The sequence below is a fragment of the Chanodichthys erythropterus genome, chromosome 19 (genome assembly GCF_024489055.1).
Source record: "Chanodichthys erythropterus isolate Z2021 chromosome 19, ASM2448905v1, whole genome shotgun sequence".
NCBI lineage: Eukaryota > Metazoa > Chordata > Actinopteri > Cypriniformes > Xenocyprididae > Chanodichthys > Chanodichthys erythropterus.
The window spans coordinates 31,251,462-31,276,329 of NC_090239.1; the positions used below are offsets into that span (position 1 = coordinate 31,251,462).

Consider the following 24,868-nt stretch of genomic DNA (forward strand, 5'->3'; position numbering starts at 1 on the left):
ATGTCGATATCGTTTGAAATATATCACAACTCTAGTCTGCATCACTTTTTTTTACAAACGTAATATGAGAATTTATCAATTCTGCTTGTTCCGATTCTGGGTCATCTGAATTCCAAATATTCCACAAATTAACCATAGTTTTTACAACACCAACTATAGTTTAACCATGGTATTTGTAGTAAAACTGGTTATAAAAATGGTAATAAATCCGCCAAAAAACATTTTCTGTAATAAAACCATAATTTTTCATTCTAGTAAAATAAAAGTGTTCTTATCTGAGTAAAAGCACAACAATTACTTTTGACTACTTCAATCGAAATATTGAAATAGTACTGAAATATTGACTTATACTCATTGAATCCGTGAGTTCTCACGGTTTTTCTCAGTCGATTTGACACATTTCTCCAAACACAGGTCACTGCTCTAAAAATTAACACAGCCAACTAAATACTTTTAACTTAGCCAAACAGTTCAACTTTACTGCATAATAAAGTGCTGTATTTTTTTCTTGTAATGCATTTATTAAAAGTAAATGCTATAATTAAAACTACAGGTGTGTTCTCTTTTGATTTTATAATGTACTCAGCTATAGACACAAAACACTAATGAAAATACATGTTTATTCTAAAGTTTTTTCTCCTAAAACACAAAAATACATACACAACACAATAAATACTGCAATGACTGAACTTTATACAGTAGATCATGCCACTAATTTACACCTAATCTTCAGCCTCAACATCTCCATGCCTCTTTCATTGCGGTTGGTGGTATTGTGTGACATACTCTTATTCCATTTAACTTCAATTCTGAAAAATGTTTGAACATTTACAGAACTTGCCACTCTAAGACTGTCTCAGAACTACACATGTACTCTACCAGCAATCATAAAGATCCATGATTTATTACATTGTCATTAAAGGGTCACCCCCATTTCATTTGAAAGTCTGTAAGTCTCTTCACTCGTCTTCCATTCTGCTGTCCCCTTCCTTTCTGTTTGTCTTATTACAATTTCTCCTCTTATTCTTTTCACTACACCAATGCCCTCCACTTTACCCATCTCTTCTCCCTCTCCTTTCCCCCATTCTACTCTTCTTATGCCCTCTCCTTTTCTTAAAGGGGTAGTTCACCCAAAAATGAAAATTCGGTCATCATTTTCTCAAGTTGTTCCAAATCTTCATTTACTCACCCTCAAGTTGTCCCAAACCTGTATGAATTGTTTCGTTTGATGAACACAAATTAAGTTCCCCATTGACTTCCATAGTATTTTTTTCCCTAATTTCCATTTTTGGGGTGAACTATCCCTTTAAATGCTCTCCTCTTCTCCCCTCATCTCTTTCTACCTGTTCCACACTTCCTCTCCCTCTCATTACACCCATTCCTCATTTCTCTGAGTCTCCACCACCTTCCAGTCTTACACCTCTTTGTTACTTTTGAAAATATTATAGTTAACGCAAGTGTGATAGCTGTGTAAACAATTAGAAAAATTGCATTTCCTGGGATTTGTGTATTATTAAACCAGCAAATAACAGTTTGGGGCCAACTGAAATCATTCCATGTGCAATTGAGAATATGACAAATTACAGATTTTTGTTTGTTGTGTTTGGAAAAATGGTATAAAAATGTTTGTGATTTTTTTTTTTTAATCAATAAAAATAGCTGCAAATGTTTCCCCCCCCCCCCCCCCCGATATATTACATTTTGGTTGGCTGCGTGAACTGCTGTGAACACATTTGAGAATTCTGTACACAATGTTTTGAGAAAATTATGCATATGAAATTAATGAAAACTGAGAATCTGTTAGGACAAAGTGTTCAGATCACTGTATTAATTGTTTTCAAAGCAATGAGTTTGAGAGAAATGTGTCAAATTGATTAAGAAAAACTGTAATTGCTGTAATCCGGTCATTCAAATTCACAATGACATGCGTCATTCAGTGCGATTTGTGAACTGATTCAACCGAATCGTCTCAGAGTCAGAAGAATGGTTTGTTAAAGTATTATTGAAAACATTGCTATCAGGTCTTGTTAAAGCAGGTCTCGATATCAGAGGTGCCAAGAGGTACATAATTATTTTTTGGGCTACATTGGTAGCGTTAAATGTTTCTGAATCACTAAAAAGGACCAGCTCATACAATTCATTCATTTGGGCTTTGGACTACTCAGATCTTGTTGTATCAAACAGTAGATTTTGAGGTTGAGACCCACTGGGTGGTAGTCTAGTTCCTCTTGCTTTTATCTACAAGACAGTTCCACAGCACCCCATGTCACCATCACAACTTACATGATCCCAGAACACCCTTGAACTCAGATATTTCTCTGTAATGACAGATCTAATGATACAGGTGGCATATTTATCATTTATTTTGTCAAGTGTAAGTCTGTCATCAAGCTGGCTGCTATTGGAGCGCTTCTTGAACTAACTATTTTTTATTTCCAAATGATGCATAAATTGGTCTTTTGTGGAGGATTTCATGTCCACAAATATGTTAGGAATGTCTTATTATTGTACAACAAGTTACAAATGTACAACAATGTACATTAACAACAATTTCTGTGAGCCATAAGGAGTTAAATTAATGATGATTAATGAAAATGACACACTTCACCTGCTTTAGACATCTTGCACTGATGTTCCAGAATCACTTTTTCAATCAAATGTCTAATGAACAATTTTGCAAGTTGTCTTTATTACTATATCAGTAATACATTGTGAAAGCCAAAGCAACGTTTGACATTAATAATGGCACCTGCAGCATAATTGTATTCAGTCTTTCAGAAATGCCATCAAGTGGTCAGTAATTTTTGTCCATCTTCACTGTGTCCATTTTTCCCGCTGTCCCGTTTTCCATTAACGTTGTTCTGTCGCTCCGTCCTATCTTTACCAGCAGCAGAAAGCATCTTCTTTTTAAAACTGAAATCTGTGCCTCGACTGTTGTCACAGTCATTCTGAAAAAAAAGGAGCAAACTATACCTTTAATGTTATGCAACATTGGTTACAGGTGTAATGTTTGAAGAATGACTCAAGCAAAACAACAAGCAAATGTACCAAATGCTTTAATTTAGCATATTCAAACAGCACAGCAGTTTATTTACCAAGCACAAATTGAATATGCAGCACAAACCACCTTTAATATGATTAAGCTAGTGTGAATCTGTTTCACTTCAATATGATTGTCCTTCATAGTGAAAGACGGTTGTATGCTGTATAGCAGTGTGCCAGAGTCATCGATCTCCAAATGTTTCTCTTTGCATTAGAGAAGACTGAAACAAAAAATCTATATTAATGTTTTACCTGTATATATTAAAATGTTCCTGCAAGCAGTTCTGCAACCTCTCTGTCCCTTTTTGTGTTCAGCATTAAACAGCTGCACTCTTAGGTGTAATCTTTATACACTACCATGCAAAAGTTTCGAATAATTATGATTTTTTAAAACATTTTTGAAAAAAGTCTCTTTGCTTAGCAAGGCTGCATTTATGCGATCAAAAATACAGTAAAAACAGTAATATTGTTAAATATTATTACAATTTAAAATAAGTGTTTTTGTTTTTAATATATTTTAAAATGTAATTTATTCCTGTGATGGCAAAGCTAAATTTCCAGCAGCCAAGTAAATAGCATTTATTTGAAACATAAATATTTTGCAACATTATCAGTCTCTTTACTGTCACTTTTGATCAGTTTAATGCGTCTTTGCTGCATCGATAAAAGTATTAATTTATTCTTTTTTGGAAAAGAAAAAAAAAATCTATCCCCAAACTTTTGAATGGAAGTGTATCATGGTTTCAAAAAAAATTAATCAGCACTGTTTTCAACATTGATAATGATAAAAATGTTTAGTGTGCACCAAATCAGTATATTAGAATGATTTCTGAAGGATCATGTGACACAGACGCCTGGAGTAATAATGCTGAAAATTCAGCCTTTTCAACATGTTTGTCACATGCGCCACATCGAAGGCCGATTGCATCACCGAGGCGTGACAAAGGCTGTCCAAATTCGAAGGCTCCTTCAAATGCGGCCTTGAAATGCATCCTTCATTTCGGGTAATAAAAGATAGAATAGATGGATCCTTTTATGCAAAAAATCTTTTATATTAAATTATACAAATGTAAAAATAAAATAAATAAATAAATATATAAAGTGTTATATAGTCACGATCACCAGTGAGAGTGCTCATCATTGGCATCAGAGGGCACTCCAACCCGGACTACTATTATTGTCAAAGACTCCATTACCCATAACCCACTGCCCGGTCTATCAGCCATGATTGTTCACAGCTGTCTGTTATTAACCTCATTAGCCCTGTCTATGTAATCCTGTTTCACCATGTGTCTCACTGTAAGGTTTTGTTTGTGTTACACTGCATCTCTGAGCATTCTCCTGGTTTCATGTGTCTTGGTTTTTGGATTTTTGTTCCCAGGCTGTTCCCTGGATTACCCTTCTGCCTGTGTTTCCTGCCTGCGTGAATTACGAGGCCGCGTGAACGCACCTATACATAAAGCAAATTTGGCTGTGAACACTTTATAGAAATTCAATATAGGTAGGTCTAAACCTGGGTGGTCACTTATATCAATGTTTTATATAATGTGTGTATATATATATATATATGATATCATCCAGTCCTAAAACTTACACAGGTGCTGGTCATATAATTAGAATATCATCAAAAAGTTGATTTATTTCACTAATTCCATTCAAAAAGTGAAACTTGTATATTATATTCATTCATTACACACAGACTGATATATTTCAAATGTTTATTTCTTTTAATTTTGATGATTATAACTGACAACTAAGGAAAATCCCAAAATCAGTATCTCAGAAAATTAGAATATTACACAACTGAAAAGTATGAACATGAAAAGTATGAGCATGTACAGCACTCAATACTTAGGCTACTGTACGTCCACACAAAGCTGGAGCTTACCCTACACCGATCTTTTTTTTTTCCTCGTCTCAAAAAATATCTGCGTCCACACAAAACCACTGAAAGACTCAAAATGATGTAGTAGCCAGACCATTATGTGCCACTGTAATTCTGTCACAAAAATGCACTTAAAGGGATAGTTCACCCAAAAATGAAAATGTGATGTTTGTCTGCTTACCCTCAGTGCATCCAAGATGTAGGTCACTTTTTTTCTTCAGTCGAACGCAAATTATGATTTTTAACTGCAACCGCTGCCGTCTGTCAGTCAAATAATAGCAGTAGATGGGAACTTCAACTATAACAGTAAATAAAACTTGCTTAGACAAATCAAAATTAAAACCTGCGGCTCGTGACGGCACATTGATGTCCTAAGACACGAAACGATCGGTTTGTGCGAGAAACCGAACATTATTTATATAATTTTTACCTCTAATACACCACTATGTCCAACTTCGTTCAGCTTCCTGTTAGTGAGGTCAAAAAATGCGTTTTGATGACTGAAGTGATGTCTCGCCCATATACTTCAATGAGCGCGAGACATCACTTCCGTTGTCAGAGCGCGATCAGACCTCACTAGCCAGAAGCTGAACGAAGTTGGACATAGTGGTGTATTAGAGGTAAAAAATTATATAAATACTGTTCGGTTTCTCGGACAAACTGATCGTTTCGTGTCTTAGGACATCAATGTGCCGTCACGAGCCGCAGGGTTTAATTTGGATTTGTCTATGGAAGTTTTTTCGACTATTATTGTTCAAGTTCCCAATCACTGCTATTATTTGACTGACAGACGGCAGCGGTTACAGTTAGAAATCATAATTTGCGTTCGACTGAAGAAAAAAAGTCATCTACATCTTGGATGCACTGGGGGTAAGCAGATAAACATCAAATTTAAATTTTTGGGTGAACTATCCCTTTAAAGCAGCAAAGAAGACTTGGAGCATGTGCATAAACCACACGCGGAAAACAAACTATAGCAAAGCTTAGAAATAACATTTTATTTTGGCTCAGTAGCTTCTGCAGCACGAACGCAAGCATAGAGTCCGCTATTGCTGTTGTTGGTGCTGTTTTGTGGTGTTCGCGCCGTCTGACTAGGGTTGACATGTGGGATGATGACATCATCGTTTCAGAAAATATACGGATGGCCCCGTCCACACGAAAATGCAAAGATGGCGTTTTCAAATTTATCCACTCTGGGACCCGGTTTCAAAAAATAGCGGTTTCACCTTTCGAAAACGCCGGATCCGTGTGGATGAAACGCCTATCCGATAAAAAATGTGTGCGTATTCACAGAAACGCGTCTCCGTGTGGACAGGGCCTTAGTTGGGCCTCCTTTTGCCTGAATTACTGGAGCAATGCGGCATGGCGTGGAGTCGATCAGTCTGTGGCACTGCTCAGGTGTTATGAGAGCCCAGGTTGCTCTGATAATGGCCTTCAGCTCTTCTGCATTGTTGGGTCTGGCATATCACATCTTCTTCTTCACAATACCCCATAGATTTTCTATGGGGTTAAGGTCAGGCGAGTTTGCTGGCCAATTAAGAACAGGGATACCATGGTCTTTAAACCAGGTACTGGTAGCTTTGGCACTGTGTGCCGGTGCCAAGTCCTGTTGGAAAATGAAATCTGCATCTCCAGCAGCAGGAAGCATGAAGTGCTCTAAAACTTCCTGGTATACGGCTGCGTTGACCTTGGACCTCAGAAAACACAGTGGACCAACACCAGCAGATGACATGGCACCCCAAACCATCACTGACTGTGGAAACTTTACACTGGACCTCAAGCAACGTGGATTGTGTGCCTCTCCTCTCTTCCTCCAGACTCTGGGACCCTGATTTCCAAAGGAAATGCAAAATTTACTTTCATCAGACAACATAACTTTGGACCACTCAGCAGCAGTCCAGTCCTTTTTGTCTTTAGCCCAGGCGAGACGCTTCTGACGCTGTCTGTTGTTCAAGAGTGGCTTGACACAAGGAATGCAACAGCTGAAACCCATGTCTTGCATACGTCTGTGCGTAGTGGTTCTTGAAGCACTTACTCCAGCTGCAGTCCAAACTTTGTGAATCTCCCTCACATTTTTGAATGGGTTTTGTTTCACAATCCTCTCCAGGGTGCGGTTATCCCTATTGCTTGTACACTTTTTTTCTACCACATCTTTTCCTTCCCTTCGCCTCTCTATTAATGTGCTTGGACACAGAGCTCTGTGAACAGCCAGCCTCTTTTGCAATGACCTTTTGTTTCTTGCCCTCCTTGTGCAAGGTGTCAGTGGTCATCTTTTGGACAACTGTCAAGTCAGCAGTCTTCCCCATGATTGTGTAGCCTACAGAACTAGACTGAGAGACCATTTTAAGGCCTTTGCAGGTGTTTTGAGTTTATTAGCTGATTAGAGTGTGGCACCAGGGGTCTCATTTATAAAACTTTGCATAGATTTCATCCTAAAAGTGTACGTACACGCAAAAGCTAGATTCTGTGCACGCACAAAATAAATCAGATTTATAAAACCATGCGTATGGCAAAACCTGCGCACACATCACTTTATAAATTCCAGTCAACGGAAGATTGCGCGTACATGCATCTCCACCCTGTCTCCTCCCCGAAATCACCATATATGGAGCTTACGACGCCTAGTTTTCTATGCATAACCTCATCTGCATATAATTTCCATGCATATTCCCATCCACGTGACACCATGGTTAACACCGTCAAAGGTACAAGACAATGGAATATATTAGATACAGACTATAAATGCCATTTGTGCCACACATTATATTGATAAAGATCATCCAATATCCTCTTTATGTTTTAGAATAAATATATCAAAATATCCATAAAAACAAAATTGTATAAACTACTTAAAGGTTTTAGAATAGAGCTGATTCATTCATTTCCACTGGCCAAATAGTATTTTAATAGTTTTAAAAAATTTGAATCAAATTTATGCAGTTTTGCTGATAAGGTGAATATATCTTTTAGGAAGTTTATAGGCTATTTTTAGTGGAAACAGATAGGCCTACTTATTTATTGCAGTGTAATCGTCTGTCTCGGCGTGTCACTGACAAAGTATTTTAAAAAGAAAACATGCAAAGTTTACCATTTTCCTCATATTATATCCTTCAAATGGTAATTGTTTGAAGATCCTTCACAAGACATCAACATCTCCTGCAGCTGCGGTTGTACAGTAAGATATTATTGGACCTATTCAAACTGGACAACGGACTGTTCTACCACCGAATCCAGCAGTGTCTTCCATAATATCGAAGTTAAGTGTGCATCATTGATCATCGTTCTCACTAAAACGTTTCGTCATACTCATACCATCTGCAGTTTAGTTTAAAGAGGAATTATTGTGCTCCCAGCGCTCCTACCTGTCATTAAAACAGCGTGTCACTGGAAAAGTGATCGAAAGTAGTACATCTACTATCTCAATTCATATCACTTTGTTTAACTTCTGCGTAATGTAATTTCAGTGCTTATCGGCAATAGTGAAAGTGTAATAATGTAAATGTTTATCAGATGAAAACGTGTTTCCACGCGAGTTTAAATAATTCTTTTATTTATTTCAACTGTTATTGTGAACATGAACTGTACTTATGATTATGACTCATAATGAGGATTTAAAGTGGTTTTCCTTCATCTGCCGTCAGTCCCTCAGCTCACCATCAGTGTCGCCAAACTGCTCTGTCTCCGAAATGTTTGTACGCAGGGGTCAGATTTGTGTTGAAGTGTGCAAAGTTTCCCGTCAAGTTTGTTTTTATAAATCATAACTTATGTGTCGGAAATGCACGCTTTATAAATGAGGCCCCTGGTGTCTTCAATATTGAACCTTTTCACAATATTCTAATTTTCTGAGATATTGTATTTGGGATTTTCCTTAGTTGTCAGTTATAATCATCAAAATTAAAATAAATAAACATTTTAAATATATCAGTCTGTGTGTAATGAATGAATATAATATACAAGTTTCACTTTTTGAATGGAATTTTGATTGATACACCACTATGTCCAACTGCGTTCAGTACTCGCTTAGTGAGGTCTGATCGTGCTCTGACAACGGAAGTAATGTCTAGCACTCATTGAAGTATAAGCGCGAGACATCACTGCCACTTGTCAGAGCGCGATCAGACCTCACTAAGCGAGTGCTGAACGCAGTTGGACATAGTTGTGTATTAGAGGTAAAAATTTATGTAAATACTGTTCGGTTTCTCGAATAAACCGATTGTTTCGTGTCTTAGGACATCAATGTGTCATCACGAGCCGCAGGGTCTAATTTGGATTTGTCTATGCAAGTTTTTTCGACTCTTATTGATTGTGTTCCCATTCACTCCCATTATTTGACAGACAGATGGCAACTGTTGCAGTTAAAAAAATCATAATTTGTGTTGTACTGAAGAAAAAAATTCACCTACATCTTGGATACGCTGGGGGTAAGCAGACAAACATCAAATTTTCATTTTTGGGTGAACTATCCCTTTAACAACAGCTCAGTCCGACCTTTGTGGCCTTCAAAGGCTGGCCTTTGAAGTTCTTCAGAGGATGCAGCCTCTGAATTGGGACGCATCTATTCATTTCAGTTCCCTGTGTTCATTTCCTCATTAGTTGCTATGGTTACTGATTGCTTTGTGTACCCGTTTCTTGTTGTGTATTTCTTGTTGTGTATATCTACTGTGTATATAAGCCCTCTGTTTAGTTCTACTTATTGTCCAGTAGGGCTGCGTAAAAAAAATTCCATATTTCCATATTTATTTCCGCAAACATTGAACGTAAGATTAACGTTAATCTAATTACGAGTCTTCTCCACTAGATGTCACCCTCTTATTTGCCTTGCGCGATGTCACCAAGGAGCGAGAGGCGAACCTGTCATTCATTCATTCAGTGCTTAAATGGCGGTTTTAGGTGCTTTGTCAACGTTGATGCCACCTTCACATAAAAATTCTGAGGTATGGAAGCATTTTAGATTTTGCAAGCAAGACGGCGACGATAGTGTTGTGGACAAGAACAAAGCTATTTGCGTGATTTGTAATGCAGAGGTGAAATGCTGTAGTAATACTACAAATCTGCGGAACTATTTGATGAGACACCACCCAGACGTTACATATAGTGAAATATAGTGAATTTAACATAATTGTATGCATTTAAAAATTAGAGATGGGTTCTGTTTTAATGTACCCAAGTGTAGCTAAAATAAAAGAGTTTAATATACAGGTTTGTGGCTCTTAATTTCTTTTTATTAATTTATTTATTACCCACTTGTAAACTTATGTTCACTGTTATTTTTTATAAATATAGTATTTGTATTAAATCTATATTCATTGAGTTGAAACCAGAATCGAAAATCGAATTGAGAATCGAAATCGAATCGATTTGAGAGCTTTGTGAATCGAAATCGAATCGATCTGGAACATCTGAATCGATACCCAGCCCTATTGTCCAGTACTGTTTTTGCTTTAGTGTGAAGCTGTTGTGGTGTTTTTCTCCTGTGGCCTGTTTTCTTGTTGAATTACTTTCTTGTTTTTTGTTAATAAAGTTATACGGCTGGTATTATATCCACATCACCTCTTCCTTGCATTTGCCTCGTCTTCACTGTTACACGATTTCATTTTATATAATTAATAAACTCAAATAGAAAACAGTTCTTTTAAATTGTAATAATGTTTTACAATATTACAGTTTTTATTGTATTTTTGGTCAAATAATTGCAGCCATAAAAGATTAGTTCACTTTCAAATGAAGCTTTACTCACCCTAAAGCCATCCTAGGCGTATATGACTTTCTTCTTTTTGATGAAACCAATCTGAGATATTTTAATAAATATCCTGACGTATTCAAACTTTATAATGGCAGTGAACAGGGGTCATGAGTTTACACTTTCTTTGTAACTTGAATACAGGAGGTGGTCTGGCGGAAGCTAGATATTTTACTTCATAACTTGTTAAATATAGATATGTTTTCTTACACAGACGCATCACTTCACTTCAGAAGGCCTTTATTAACCCCCAGAGCCATGTGGAGTACACGTTTATGATGGATGGATGAGGATGGAAGCACTTTCTTCAGCTCATATTCGTGACCCCTGTTCACTGCCATTATACAGCTCAAATGCGTCAGAATATTTATTAAAATATCTCCGATTGTGTTCATCAGAAAGAAGAAAGTCATATATACCCAGGTTGGCTTGAGGGTGAGTAAAGCTTGGAGTAATTTTCATTTGAAAGTGAACTAATCCTTTAATGAGCATAGGTGTCTTCATTCAAAAACATTTAAAAAAATTATAAATATTTCAATTTTGAACTGTTATATTTGAATGAACTATTCTATTAAAGGCACAAACCAGTTGGACTGACCAAATTTAGACATGTGAGTGGGTGGGTGATTTGTAGTTATCTCACCCCATCTGAATGCTCAGGGAGGGTCTGATATGGTTGTGATGACTCAGGTTTGCAGGGTCTGCAGTCTTCCAGTAAACCCACTGAAGAATCAAAGTCCTCATCAGTACTGGAGCCCTTGAGAAAAGTGGAATGAGTGATATAACATGCCATAATTGCCTGAAAAGTGTTGTCACTGGTGTAGTTTTTTTTATAGCCTACATTTTACTTCTGGCGATTGTATTTAGGCTTTAAAATTCATAAAAGTTGTGGTCATTTGTGAAGATTATGATAAACAAAACCTGTAAGAATCATAAACTTTTGTTGATCACAAAGCTTATTTTCTGCAATAAACCAAAAGCCAATAGAAACATCCTATTGAGGTTTTGTCAAGGGAACCAGGATGATGCTGACTTCTGGATTGGCCAACAAAATTATGTCATCACTGCAGCACTTCATAAATGTGGAATCTAGTTAATTTTAGGTTACCTGGGTGAAAGGTTTGGATTGGGAGTGAATGTTCTTGGGGGAGCCAGAGCCTCTTAATCTTTCACTAAACCAGGAGAAAGGCACAAACGGTGGACCAGAGGAACGTGAGGAACGGTTCTCTGTTTTCTCTGAATCCCTGCATACAAACACACACAATATCTGCATCTGTGCAGGTACGAAAGGAAACATATTGGTGCTCAGATGACTGACATTAGCTGAGTAAACACAGGACAGACTCACACACATACCGATTTCCTGCTGATAGTCTGTTGGATCTGTCTTTCCTGACCTTTCCATATGTGCGACGTAAAGTGACCCTGTCCCGCAGAAAAACAAGCAGATAACCTTTAGATCCCAACTCTGGCCACCACTATGGCATCTTTATAATGCTAGTGGTTGACAGAGAGCATGACAAATATTTTCATATTTTCATTTACAAAGGCACAGTGTTTACAGTCGTCAGGAAGTAAAGCAACAAATTGCCTAATTATACTTGTGTCTGCATGTTTAACATTAAAAATGTTTCACCTCTGCCAATATTTTTACGAATGTAGCAAACTAACTATGGTTAAATTGTATACTGTACATAATAAAATAAAATTGTAACCTAAATTATTCACATCTATATTAACTGTCAAAACATCTATATTTATTCAAGTCAAAAGTATTATTTAAAGGTCCTCTAAGCGATGTCACGTGTTTTAGGCCAAAACATTTGTTGTCACATACAGCAAACATCTCCTCACTATCCGCTAGCTGCCTGTCCCTTGAACACACTGTAAAAAAACGCGGTCTCTGTAGTCGCCACAAGCTCCGAAAACGGCAACAAAGACAAACTGGTGCATTTAAATACGCGTTCATGACTGTTTCAGGAAGCACGGAGGGGAGGGGGAGGAGGAGGGAGGGTCTAGCTAGGCTCTGTTTTGTTTGACAACACTTAGAACATCAACAGGAAGTTACTCCGCTCAGGATCGCTTAGAGAACCTTTAACTGAATCAACCTAAATACAGTTATTTAGGATTGGTAGGACACTAACCCCAGATCAAGAAAACGTCTCCTGGTTTTCTTATCCAGCAGCACTGTTGGACTATCTGGTTCGTCGGGGCCTGTGTCATGACTGTCATCTGAAAACAGATCATCAAATTGAGCATCAGAATTAAAATCAGAATCTGGATCCAGTTGGTCAGAAATCTTAATTTTAAATCATTTAGCAGACACTTTTATCCAAAGCGACTTACAAATGAGGAGAATAATAGAAGCAATCAAACCAACAATAAGGCAAAAATACGCAAGTGCTGTGACTACTATGTTTTTTCTTCTTCAAAACAAGATTGGATTGGATCACCCTAAAACAGATACAAACTTTTCCAGATTACCAAATCTGGATTACAAATGTTCTAAATGGAAATACATATAACAGTGGCTACTAGCTACTGTATATAAAAAACAACAGGTTTGGGACACTTTATGCGCTTTTATTTGAATAGTTAGAAACTACTGTACTTTTGACTGGTTAATCACTGATAATTGTCTGAAATAATATTTTTGTTTAATATTGACAGTTATTTGGGGGATTATATGATGGAGTTTACTCTACCTACTTTTGCAAAATGTAAATAAATCTGAGTAAACATATACTACATAATGCAAATGTTCCATTATTTGACCAATTTATAATTTTATCATATTTTTTTTCCTGAAATCCACCCTGAATCCTCCCTTCTGTTGGGATCAGGAAAGATAATACTGATTTTGTTAGATCAAAGATATCCCAATCTTTTTTTCTTTTGAACAACCCATTTTCAAGATTTGATCAAATCCGATATCCGAGCAAATTAATTCTGAAAAACTGGGCCCAGGATAAGAATCCGATTCAGAATCATAATTTGTCCATATCAGAATCAGAATAGAAGGAGAGTCAAAATTAGAATCTACAGTAATCCAGGTAAGAATCAGAGTGAGATTCAGAATCACTTTTAGAATATAAATAAATTCAGGATTAGAATTCACATTTATTGTCCAAGCTTTATAATGGCTGTGAAGGGGTCATGAGTATGAGCTGAAGAAAGTGTCTCCATCCTCATCCATCCATCATAAACATACTCCAAATGGCTCCGGGGGGTTAATAAAGTCGTTCTGAAGCGAAGCGATGCGTTTAATCCATATTTAACATGTTATGAAGTAAAATATCTAGCTTCCACCAGACAGTCTTCCATATTCTGCTTACGGAAAAAGTGTAAAACTCTCGCAGTTCAAAAGTTTACACTACATCCTACACCTTCCCTATTCAACTTACGAAAAAAAACTTAACTGGTGCGACGCCAGTTCCATTTTTTTAATAATTTGAATATGGAAGGTGGTCTTGCCGAATCGAGATATTTTACTTCATAACTTGTTAAATATGGATGTTTTTTTTTTTTTTTAAACAAAAATGCATCACTTCGCCTCCCCGCGTGGAATATGTTTATAATGGATGGATGTGGATGGAGACACTTCCTTCAGTTTCATACTCGTTGGTCCCGCTCAATGCCATTATAATGCTCGGATGCGTCAGGATATTTATTAATATTTATCCGATTGTGTTCATCAGAAAGAAGAAAGTCATATACACCTAGGATGAGGGTGAGGTAATCCTTTAACTCTTCATGGCATAGATTCAACAAGGTGATGGAAAAATTCCTAAGAGATTTTGGTCCATATGACATATGACATGATTGCATTATGCAATTGTTGCAGATTTGTTGGCAGATTTTTTTAGACCAACTATCAAAGAATGGAAAACACAGGATTGTGGGATATCAAAGGCAGCGAAGTATACATCGATCAGATGAAGGTATCTCAGGAGACAGGAAGTAAAGCTAAAATTGGATTCGGACATGCCTTGCCTACCTTGGACTGCAGCCTCCAAAGGCAGCATTTTTAAGTTTTTGGACGCAGCCCCTGTCTACACACCTAAATGAATTGAGTTGCTGACATGATTGGCTGATTAGATATTTGCGTTAACGAGCAGTTGAACAGGTGTACCTAATAAAGTGGGCGGTGTGATAAGATGTACTTTTGCAGTTCAAACCTTCACTCTGTGAGAATTCTCCATAGTGTAGGAGGGGTTGGCTGCTCTCGCGTGACTTTAGGTGGTCCGTCTGGCAAAGGTGGGCAGGGGAAGATGTCTCTGAATGGACGCAGGGTCTGCAGGGGGATTTAGAACGGGTAAAGGGCAAATCCTCCTGAGAGGAGGTGTTCAGCAGGTGTCTGTAGCTCCGTCTTTCATCTTGTACCTCCTTTTCTCCAACCACAGTGTAGGGGTCAAAGGTGAAGGATTGGTCTCTCCGTGAGGAAGGGGAGGAGAGAAGGAGGTCAGAGGAGGGGGAGGAGCAACGAAAGGAAGGTTGGAGTGGAGAAGAGGAGGTCTGCACGGAGCCGCCATAACTCTAAACCGTAGACACACACAAAAACATACACAATATTTTTGAACTGGCATATCACGTTCAGTTATGATACAAGACCGAACCGTGATGTTTAGTGTCAATGACCTCAAACCTGGCTTGATGTGAGGGTTCACAATAATTCAAAGGTCTGGGGTCAGTAAGATTTTTTTTATATATAAATTAATAAAGGAATTTTGAAAGAAATGAATACTTTTATTCAGCGAGGACCCAGCTAACAAAAATATGTTTTAACCCTTGTGCATTCAAAAAAAAAAAAAAAAAAAGTTACACATAGGTGCAAAATGGACAAAAATGTCCATGTCCAAAAACATAAAAATATGATTTATTAATATTTTTTTCCACTTTCACTGATGTAAATTTTTTAACCAGCATTTGTTCTATCCATAGATACCAAACATTCATTAATTTTAAGAACTGTAACCCTTTAAATGCTTGTTTGTTTACATAATGCCATAGGTGTTTTTTTAATGAAAAAATTAAAAGTTTTTGTTTATTTTCATAAACTAAATGCTAAGCAGATTTTTTTTTTTCTTTGCTTATTAGATTCTTGGGTGTGTCAATGAACAACAATAACATTCATTTTGAGGCATTTATATTTTTTATGTAGTGTCAGAATTTTTAACAAAAACTAACACTTAGGTCCAAAATGGACAAAAATGTCCATGCCAAAAAACTGTCATAGAAATATTATATATTAATATTTTTTTTCCACTTTCACTGACTGTTTATTTATTTATTTATTTTTTTTATCAGCATCTCTTCTATTCATAATTACCAAACATTCATTCATTTACTGAATTTTAACACTTTACAAATCGATTTCTTTACATCCTCAGCTTCTAATGCACCTTTGTGCTCACTGTCAGTGGGCAACACTAGCTCCTCTGCTGAGTAACGTCTCTTCATCTTGCAAACAATGAAATGATCAACCCCTCAAGCACCACATATTTATAGGTTTGGCTGTGAGAACACCTGTGTATAAAATCTACCAGACTAAACAATCAGCATTTTCTTGTGGTGAAAACTAAAACAATGTGTTTAGGGGCTTCTGAACTTCTACTTCAAATTCAAGTGCACCTTTTATCTCTGTACAAAAACAACAAGTGAAAAAGTGCAATCAAGGGTTAAGATGTGTGTTTGGGTGAAAAAAGAAAAGCTCATTAACCTTCTTTGACCTTTTTCATAGTTTTCACATGGCCCTATGACCCTGCCAAGGGTGTCACTCATACATGGAGTGGGATTTTTGATTGCCAGTACAATATAATTTCTTTCAAACTAATTACACACATTAAATTTTCAGTAAACACATGCAAACTACACTCTGACATCCTTACCAACATACCCACACAATTATAGCTGCATTATTTTTCCAATTGACTCTATAATAGACTATAATATGCATAAGCAGAAAACACAAATAAAGCGAGTATTTCTTTTATTTGCCAAATTTGAAAATATGGCACAATCTAGTAAAAAATGGTAAAAATGTAAAATTTGAATGCCTATTTGCAAATATTGTATCATTTTATAGTCAAATGGCCCTGGGCTAAAACATTGCAGTTTTAATGGGTTTCAATGTCATAAGGTGCTGAGTGTGAGTATTTTTTGTACGGAGGGTAAAAGGAAATGAGGGTAAAATATTAAAATTCCAATAAAAATAAACACCTGAGCCAAAATTCATGTAGTTGGCATTAACAAAGGCACACTTATAACAAAAAACAAAACTGAAATGGGCAAAAATGTCCATAAGGTTGCACAAGGGTTAAGAACATTTGGCTAATGTTCATGTTAAGTTATGAAAATGCCATTTCTGAATGTTCTCTGAAGTGATTTTTTCCCCTGCAAATGTTAAGGAAATATTCCATTTTATCTTTTTGCAAACATTATGGAAACATTCATTTTGAATGTGGTGATACAAGTAGTAATATTTATAAAAAAAGAAAAAAAAAAAGAAAAAGGGGCGAATATCAACCAAAACATTTCAGAATAAAACCTTACATGAACAATGTATAAATAATGTTTTTGTGCTAACGTTTTTATAACAATATTAAAGGGATAGTTCACCCAAAAATGAAAATGTTGTCATCATTTACTCACCTTCAAGTTGTTCCAAAGAACGTTTGTAACCAAGCAGATCTCACCCCACATTGGTAGGTATTTTTTTCCTACTATAGTAGTCACACATTCACAGAAAAGAGCTTACTTCCAGTTGCAAAATAAGGTGGATGGGGCATTAAGTGAAAAACAGTTGTATAATGATGGCCCTTATAACAGTGAACAAGTTTGCAATGACATGAGGGTGAGTAAATAACATGACACATAACAGAGTTGTCATTTTTGGGTGAACTACTCCTCCAGTTAGATGCATGAAATCTACAGTGTATACACACCATTCTATCAATGCTGTCATCCCCATCTATCGAGCTCACGCTATCTCTCAGGCGGGTTCGGGATGGCCGATGCCTCCTGGTTTTGATTGACAGTTGTGCTTTGGCTTTTTGTAGGCTGCTGTCAAGTCGTTCTGTCTCAGGAACCACCTCCGTCAGATCTGATGTGGTATAAAACACATACAGTAAACATATGTAATTAGTTTTTTGATATTGAGTATTTGGAGGCAAATATGTCAACAAAGACACACAAACAAACATTGCAAAAGAAAATCATGATAAAAGACTGCTGCACTGGTCTTAACACACACTCGTGCACATATTAGTGTTCTCGTTACAATCCATAAAATGCAGTGACACCGTAAAGCAGGCCTGAAGCTCTATTAAGCTGTCAATAGCCTAGATTACTTATATGAATGATGGGCGGTCATTCCTCATGTGCACCCTGGGGGTGTGTGAGGGTCAATGAAACAGGAAGTACACAAACACACACTGACAAATACACAAAAGTGAGAGAATGACACTGGGCAGTGTGTAGATTTGTGCAAAATAGAAACTTAGAGCTACAGATTACATATTATTCATATATGAGTATTTTGTGTTTACAAAATGAACATGTTAGTTAAAACCAAACTGCACAGCTTCACATAATTATATTCATAAATATAAATTTGCTGTCATTTAATGATTTGATGCATAAATACATACATAAATAAATAAAATGACTATACTGTGGTTAAATTCAGCAGTTTTTGTTTACCAAGGATTTATTTTACTTCTTTACAATGTTTACTGCCTACTATTAAAGAACTATTGTTTAAGAAATTTTGTACAAAAAAATTATAAAAAAATTGTCACATGACATCACTATGTTTGTGACATGACCTCATCACAATGAATTTTTTATTATGAGTGACGAGCTGCATCCAGTTAGCATCTTGGAAATAAAATCAAGGTCGAATGAAGAGCATTGCATTGTGGGATATACAGCATTGCATGAAAAAAAAATGGTACAAAAGCATTGGTGTAGAAAAACTGTCATTGGGGTGGTACACTTTCAAAAGGTACTAATGTACACTATTTAGGTACTGTACACTTAGGTAATAATCATAGACTGAAAAAAATTTAAAAAATAAAAAGATGGACAGCGCATCTCCGCTTCCTTCCACTTCAGAAAAATGAAGCCAAAATATCCCAGTAATTTTTGACATTTTTCAAAGCCCGAGTCTGCACAGTAGTGATTCAGAGGTGGAGCCACGATATTAAGGTCCTGCCCACACTCCCGCACCTGTAGACTCAATCGTAAGCACAGCTGTCAATCATGATGTTAGGAACGTTACAATTATGACATTACATAACTAACTAAAACCATACTTACTGGAAAAACAAACACTTGAACATTTGTCTGTGTGATAAAATGTACCTAAAATGACAGAAACGATCTTTGGGAAGAAATTATTTGAAGTGTAATAGGATTTTTAGTTTGGCTCGAGTCCCATTTGGAGTCCCATTTGATTCCATGGAGAGGGCAGGCTTTAAGACCTATACTGCTGCCAGCCACCAGGGGGCGATCAAAATGCTTTGGCTTCACTTTTCAGGACTTGTGCAGCACACTTGGTAATAATACGTACCTTTAAGACACTCATATGCTCCGTTTAGGGGTAAATAAGGTACTGCACTACTGTAAAGAGTTTAACTCCAACCTTGATCAAAATCACCTGCCTGTAGCATTCTAGTAATCCTGAAGACCTTGATTAGCTTGTTTCACTCTGTTTTATTACGGTTAGAGCAAAACTACAGGAAAGTGGACCTCGAGGGCTAGAGTTGAGAACCCCTGGTGTACAGTGTCCCATTTCAGATGATCGGAAACACTCTCTTTGCGGCCAAAATGTGCCCTCAATGTGCACTTTTCCCAGGCCGAGCTCCAGTGCAGACCTCTACCTGACAGTCAATGCGGCATTACGTTACAAAAGTGTGGTCAGAAGAAGGCGGCAAGGTCTTCCATTTGGGAAAGGGCCAATATGACCCCAGACCCTCTTTAAGTAGTGAAAAACATATGCTTCATTAATTTTTTACCCTGATATTTGACCCACCCTCAAACACTGTAGTTATAGCCGATCACAACAGACTGAGACATCTGACCAATCAGAGCAGAGTAGGCTAGTGGAAAGGAGGGCTTTAGAGAGACTGAATCTTCAAACTAACCGTTTTCAGACATTGGTTGTGTCCGAAATGGCATGCTCTCTTGAGTAGGTACTTATTTTGAGTAAGTTATTACTTAAAGGGTTAGTTCACCCAAAAATGAAAATTCTGTCATTTATTACTCACGCTCATGTCGTTCCACACCCGTAAGACCGTTGTTAATCTTCAGAATGCAAATTAATATATTTTTGATGAAATCCGATGGCTCAGTGAGGCCTTCATAGCCAGCAATGACATTTCCTCTCTCAAGATCCACAAAGGGACTAAAAACATATTTAAATCAGTTCATGTACAGTGGTTCAATATTAATATTATAAAGCGACGAGAATATTTTTGGTGCTCCAAAAAAACAAAATAACGACTTATATAGTGATGGCCGATTTCAAAACACTGCTTCAGGAAGCTTCATAGCGGTTCAGAGCGCCAAAATCACGCGATTTCAGCAGTTTGGTGGTTTGACACGCGATCCGAATTATGATTCGATACGCTGGTTCGCAACGCTCCGAAGCTTCCTGAAGCAGTGTTTTGCCATCGGATTTCAAACAATATCTTAATTTGTGTTCCGAAGATTAACAAAGGTCTTACAGGTGTGGAACGGCATGAAGGTGAGTAATAAATGACATTATTTTCATTTTTGGGTGAACTAACCCTTTAACGAGTACTAAAAAAGCATGTTCAAAATAGTATGAATGTGTGTAGTATGAATGCAATTTGGACGTACTACATCTGTTATGTTGTCATTGTCATGTGACATACAGCGTCAGTTGCATCGCTTGACTGCCATTCACAAATCCTCTTCCGTGGCCTCATGGGACAGTAAAGTGTCCATTGTGTGCACACTTCAGAAACTTGCCGAAAGTAGTAGGTCATCAGTGTACTTTTTGCCTACCCTTTTATGAGTACTGTGAATTCAGACATACTTCTTTTGTCACATACTATTTTTCGCCTACTATACAGTAGGGAAGTATGCAATTTTGGCTGCAGCCTCTGAAAAATGAGGCGATGTGCATGTGTATTATAAGAAAATTAAAGGGATAGTTCACCCAAAAATGGAAATTCTGTCATCATTTACTCACCCTCATGTTGTTTCAAACATGTATGAGTTTCTTTCTTCTATCTTTCTTCTAAAACAAAATAAGATATTTTAAAGAATGCTGGTAACCAGACAGTTGACGGTAGCCATTGACTTTCATAGTATTTTTTTCCTACTACGCAAGTAAATGGCTACCGTCAACTGTTTGAATCCCAACATTCTTTAAAATATTTTCTTTTATATATATATATTGGATCAACAGGATTGTAGTTCTTTCCCTCACTAAAGCCGTTAAGTACACAGTCTTGGAACTTTGTCTTTTTGTCTGATTTATAAATAGTTCTTTTGCTTCAAATTAAATCTTGTAATGTTGTGATTCACTTTGTACCTGGTTGGCTTGGTTCATCATGGCTGATAACACTTTAACAAATCCCTATGTGAAAAATGAACTGTGAAAAAAAAAAAAAACTTCTGGAATACTGCTGAAAAAGTGGCCAGCAATAATGCACTCTATGTAGTAGGCTGCATATTGGGTCTGGGGGAGTAGGGGCATGCATGCAATATTTCGTATTTTTAGGAACCACCCTACCACACGGTTCTACTCCATTCTATAAACTAGTTTTCAGATCTCAGCACTAATTCCTGTGGTGACGTAGACACTGACTCAGCAAGGCTGCACCTTCAAAGCCTGTACTAAAATCCTACGAAGCCAGCCTCTTGAATGTGCCCATTACATCTACCATTAATTCCTCAAGCATGATAAATGGCATCTAAAAATTCACAAAAAATGTTTAATAAAATATTTACAACCCTAAAACAAACCAATGCACATCCGCAGAGAGAATCATAGCCCCTGGTGCTTTTAGAGGCCAGACTGTAGCTGCTCTCTCCTGTAATGCGCTCAGTGTATTGGGAGTGTGGAAATGAAGATCTGGACATTAATGGAGGGGGGAAGGGTTTGGCAGACAGGAGAGGTCACTCACCAAACACATCCTCTTCTGCGTCGGCCAGTGGAGTGGAGGACATCTTCAATCTGAAAAAGTGAAACTTTCAAATTTAACTGACAAGAGAACATTTCTATCCTGACCACATGTAGAGCGGTGGCGGCCGGTACTTCCACATGGGGTACCATAAGTGCTAAGATTTTTTTTTTCTGCTTCTTAAACTACCACTAAGCAATGACATTAATTGAAAATAATTGACCAAGCTCAGAACTATATGTAGACACAAATTACTAACATTATGAATGTTAAAATTTCTGAACATTTACAGCAATGTTTTAAATTTCATATTTATTTTGATTGAATTTTAGAGGAAGACAAGCTTCCCTGTGCTGTTTAAAAGAGTTCACCAAAAAATGAAATGAATCATGTTGATCCAAACCTGTAACTTTTTTTTCTTTCTTTGGACCACAAAAGAATATAATCTGAAGAATTTTGGTAACCAAATAATTTTGATTACCATTGACTTCCATTATATGGACAGAAAAGAAAAAGAAAAGAAAAAAACAGAAAGAAAATCTGGTTTGGAACGATATAATGGCGAGTCAAAGATGTCAGAATTTCCATTTTTTTGGTGAACTGACCCTTGTTTCATTCTTGTTTGTGTATCTACATGTTTTATATTACATATAAATTGTTAAATTCACATAAGAACAAAGTCTCTTAGTAGGGGCACACACAAATACACACATATACAGCACTGACCAGTTGGCCAGGTTAGATTTGGCTGCCACATACACAGTGTCCAGGCAACAGGCCGCTGTGCCATCTGCTGCCCAGCACCTTCAGAACGGTCAGTGCCCCTACCATAAGCATTCATAACATCTATCTATCTATCTATCTATCTATCTATCTATCTATCTATCTATCTATCTATCTATCTATCTATCTATCTATCTATCTATCTATCTATCTATCTATCTATCTATCTATCTATCTATCTATCTATCTATCTATCTTTCTGTCTGTTTGTCTATCTTGTTTGTAACTTAAATCCACAGTAAGAAATATATTCAATTAATATAACAAATTACTTAGATATGTTTTACTTATATTGACAACCACCATAAAAAGCAAATCATCAAATTAATCAAATTCAAGTTCATCAAATACTTTACACAAGTTGAAGTAAATACTAAAATATACTAAATATGCACAGTGTCATACACACAAATACACACTAAAATAAAGCAATAAACATAAATTTGACAACATAAGATGTAACATAAAACCCTAATGTACATGAATAAACTAAGAACAAACCGTTATATCAATGAAAAACCATTGTGAGCTGTCACACATAGAATTCTGTGCCAATTTACAGTTTTTCACTGTAAATTATAAGTTGACATTCTTTTTCACTTCCCAAAAACTATATTTAACAGCAGTGTTTTACTGTAAAATTATATGAAATGACCAATAGATTGTTTCCCCCCCCCGATCTATTACCATTTTTAACCGTATAGAGTACAGTAACCGGTATTTACCGTAGGATTTTACATATTTTTATCATAATGGAAAAGCGAGTAGAGAGGGATTGTGATTAGGAGAGGTCGTTGAAAGGTTCATCTCCCCTGTGGTTAAGTTCAAACACCTGAACCATTAACTTAGCTTCTTCTAGAGCTAAACAGTTACTAAATACAAAATAAACAAGACAGCACTACAATTTGATCGCAAACATCTAACTTTTGGTTCCTGTTATGAAATCAGTGTAGGCTGATTGTCGGTATCACTATAAGGGCCTCACTTTCACAAGTCATCTCACTGTGATGGAGATATAAAGCTAATGGCCATAAAACTGCCCCCGCACACACATTATCCCATCTATAAGAATTAGGGGGGGTGGGGGGGGGGGGCTGCTAAGTAGCTGACAGGCAGGGAATGGCAATAGCAAACAAATCGATATGGAGATGGGAGGGGACGAATCTGACCTGTGTGCACATATCAGCAAATAAAAGCTTACTTTCACTGCAGGGCTAAAAAAATAAAAAAGGTACATGCTCATCAACATTTCCTTAGCTACGTAGTGATGTACATCCTTCTATGCAGTAAAAAGCCTGATTAATACAAACGTGTGAAAGAAGTACAGTCTCCATAGAAAGCATTAATATAGCTCACCTCTGCTATACAGATGACAATCAGGACAAACAGAGGCTGCAAATCATTAATATTTCATAATGACACATGGATGGAAGGGGGACAGGATGGAAGAGAAAGATGGATAAACAGACTCACCTCTATGTAGTTGCGTATCCCACAGCAAAGCTCAGCTTCTGGGATGGGCTGTCATACTGCTCCTCTGCTCTGCTCTGCTCACGGGATGCTGCTGGAGGACTTCTGTTCCTGGATGAGCACAAATTTACAACGTCATTGGGCTACTCTGCATGTACACACACCCACACACACACACAGAGGGAGAGAGCCCTCAGCAACAGAATGTCAGACACTGCTATACACACCCAAGGACAGTGATGAAATGAAGGAGGCTGAGAAAGAGGGAGAGAGAGGGGAGGGAGGTAGAGGCACATGTGCATCATGAATCAATGTTATTACCACTCCAACAACCAATCAGCTTTTATACCCCGTCACAGAGGAAATCTATCTGTGTGAGTCTGCTTCCATTTCACTTACAAATACATTTAAATAAAAGGTACTTACGTGTAGGCTTTGTATGGTAAATCTTCCTATATGTGGATTATCATCTTTAAAAATGCAATCACAAAACTTCAAAAACATATAAAGTGTGGTTTTCGTTTGCATATTATTAATAATAAAACGTATTTTTACAATACATTTAAATCGGTTTTTTTTTACACTCACAGATATGACAGTGTGTAAGCATATTTGCGAACATATTTTATGGAATATTGCAGTATTTATTATAAATGATTTATAATCTTACACATAATAATATTTAATTTATGTGCCCTAGTAATCGTTAAATTCAAATTAGCTTATAAATAAAAAATATAACTTCCTCTCCCTCCTTGCAGCATCTTCTCTTCTCCGAAGACGTGTTTACTG

The 24,868-nt window shown here is 36.9% G+C and overlaps 1 protein-coding gene across 1 annotated transcript; it reads right to left on the bottom strand.

Moving 5' to 3' along the window:
• Positions 1-2,682: 2,682 nt before the first annotated feature.
• On the bottom strand, positions 2,683-24,543 carry samd14 (sterile alpha motif domain containing 14). Its single transcript, XM_067370051.1, has 10 exons — positions 24,503-24,543; positions 24,080-24,187; positions 21,827-21,876; positions 17,612-17,769; positions 14,846-15,203; positions 12,812-12,899; positions 12,024-12,092; positions 11,776-11,911; positions 11,311-11,424; positions 2,683-2,948 (listed from the first exon to the last, which is right to left on the bottom strand). Exons 3-10 carry the CDS (start codon positions 21,867-21,869, stop codon positions 2,787-2,789), a joined length of 1,128 nt encoding a protein of 375 aa, XP_067226152.1. The 5' UTR covers positions 21,870-21,876; positions 24,080-24,187; positions 24,503-24,543; the 3' UTR covers positions 2,683-2,786.
• Between the last annotated feature and the right edge of the window lie 325 nt (positions 24,544-24,868).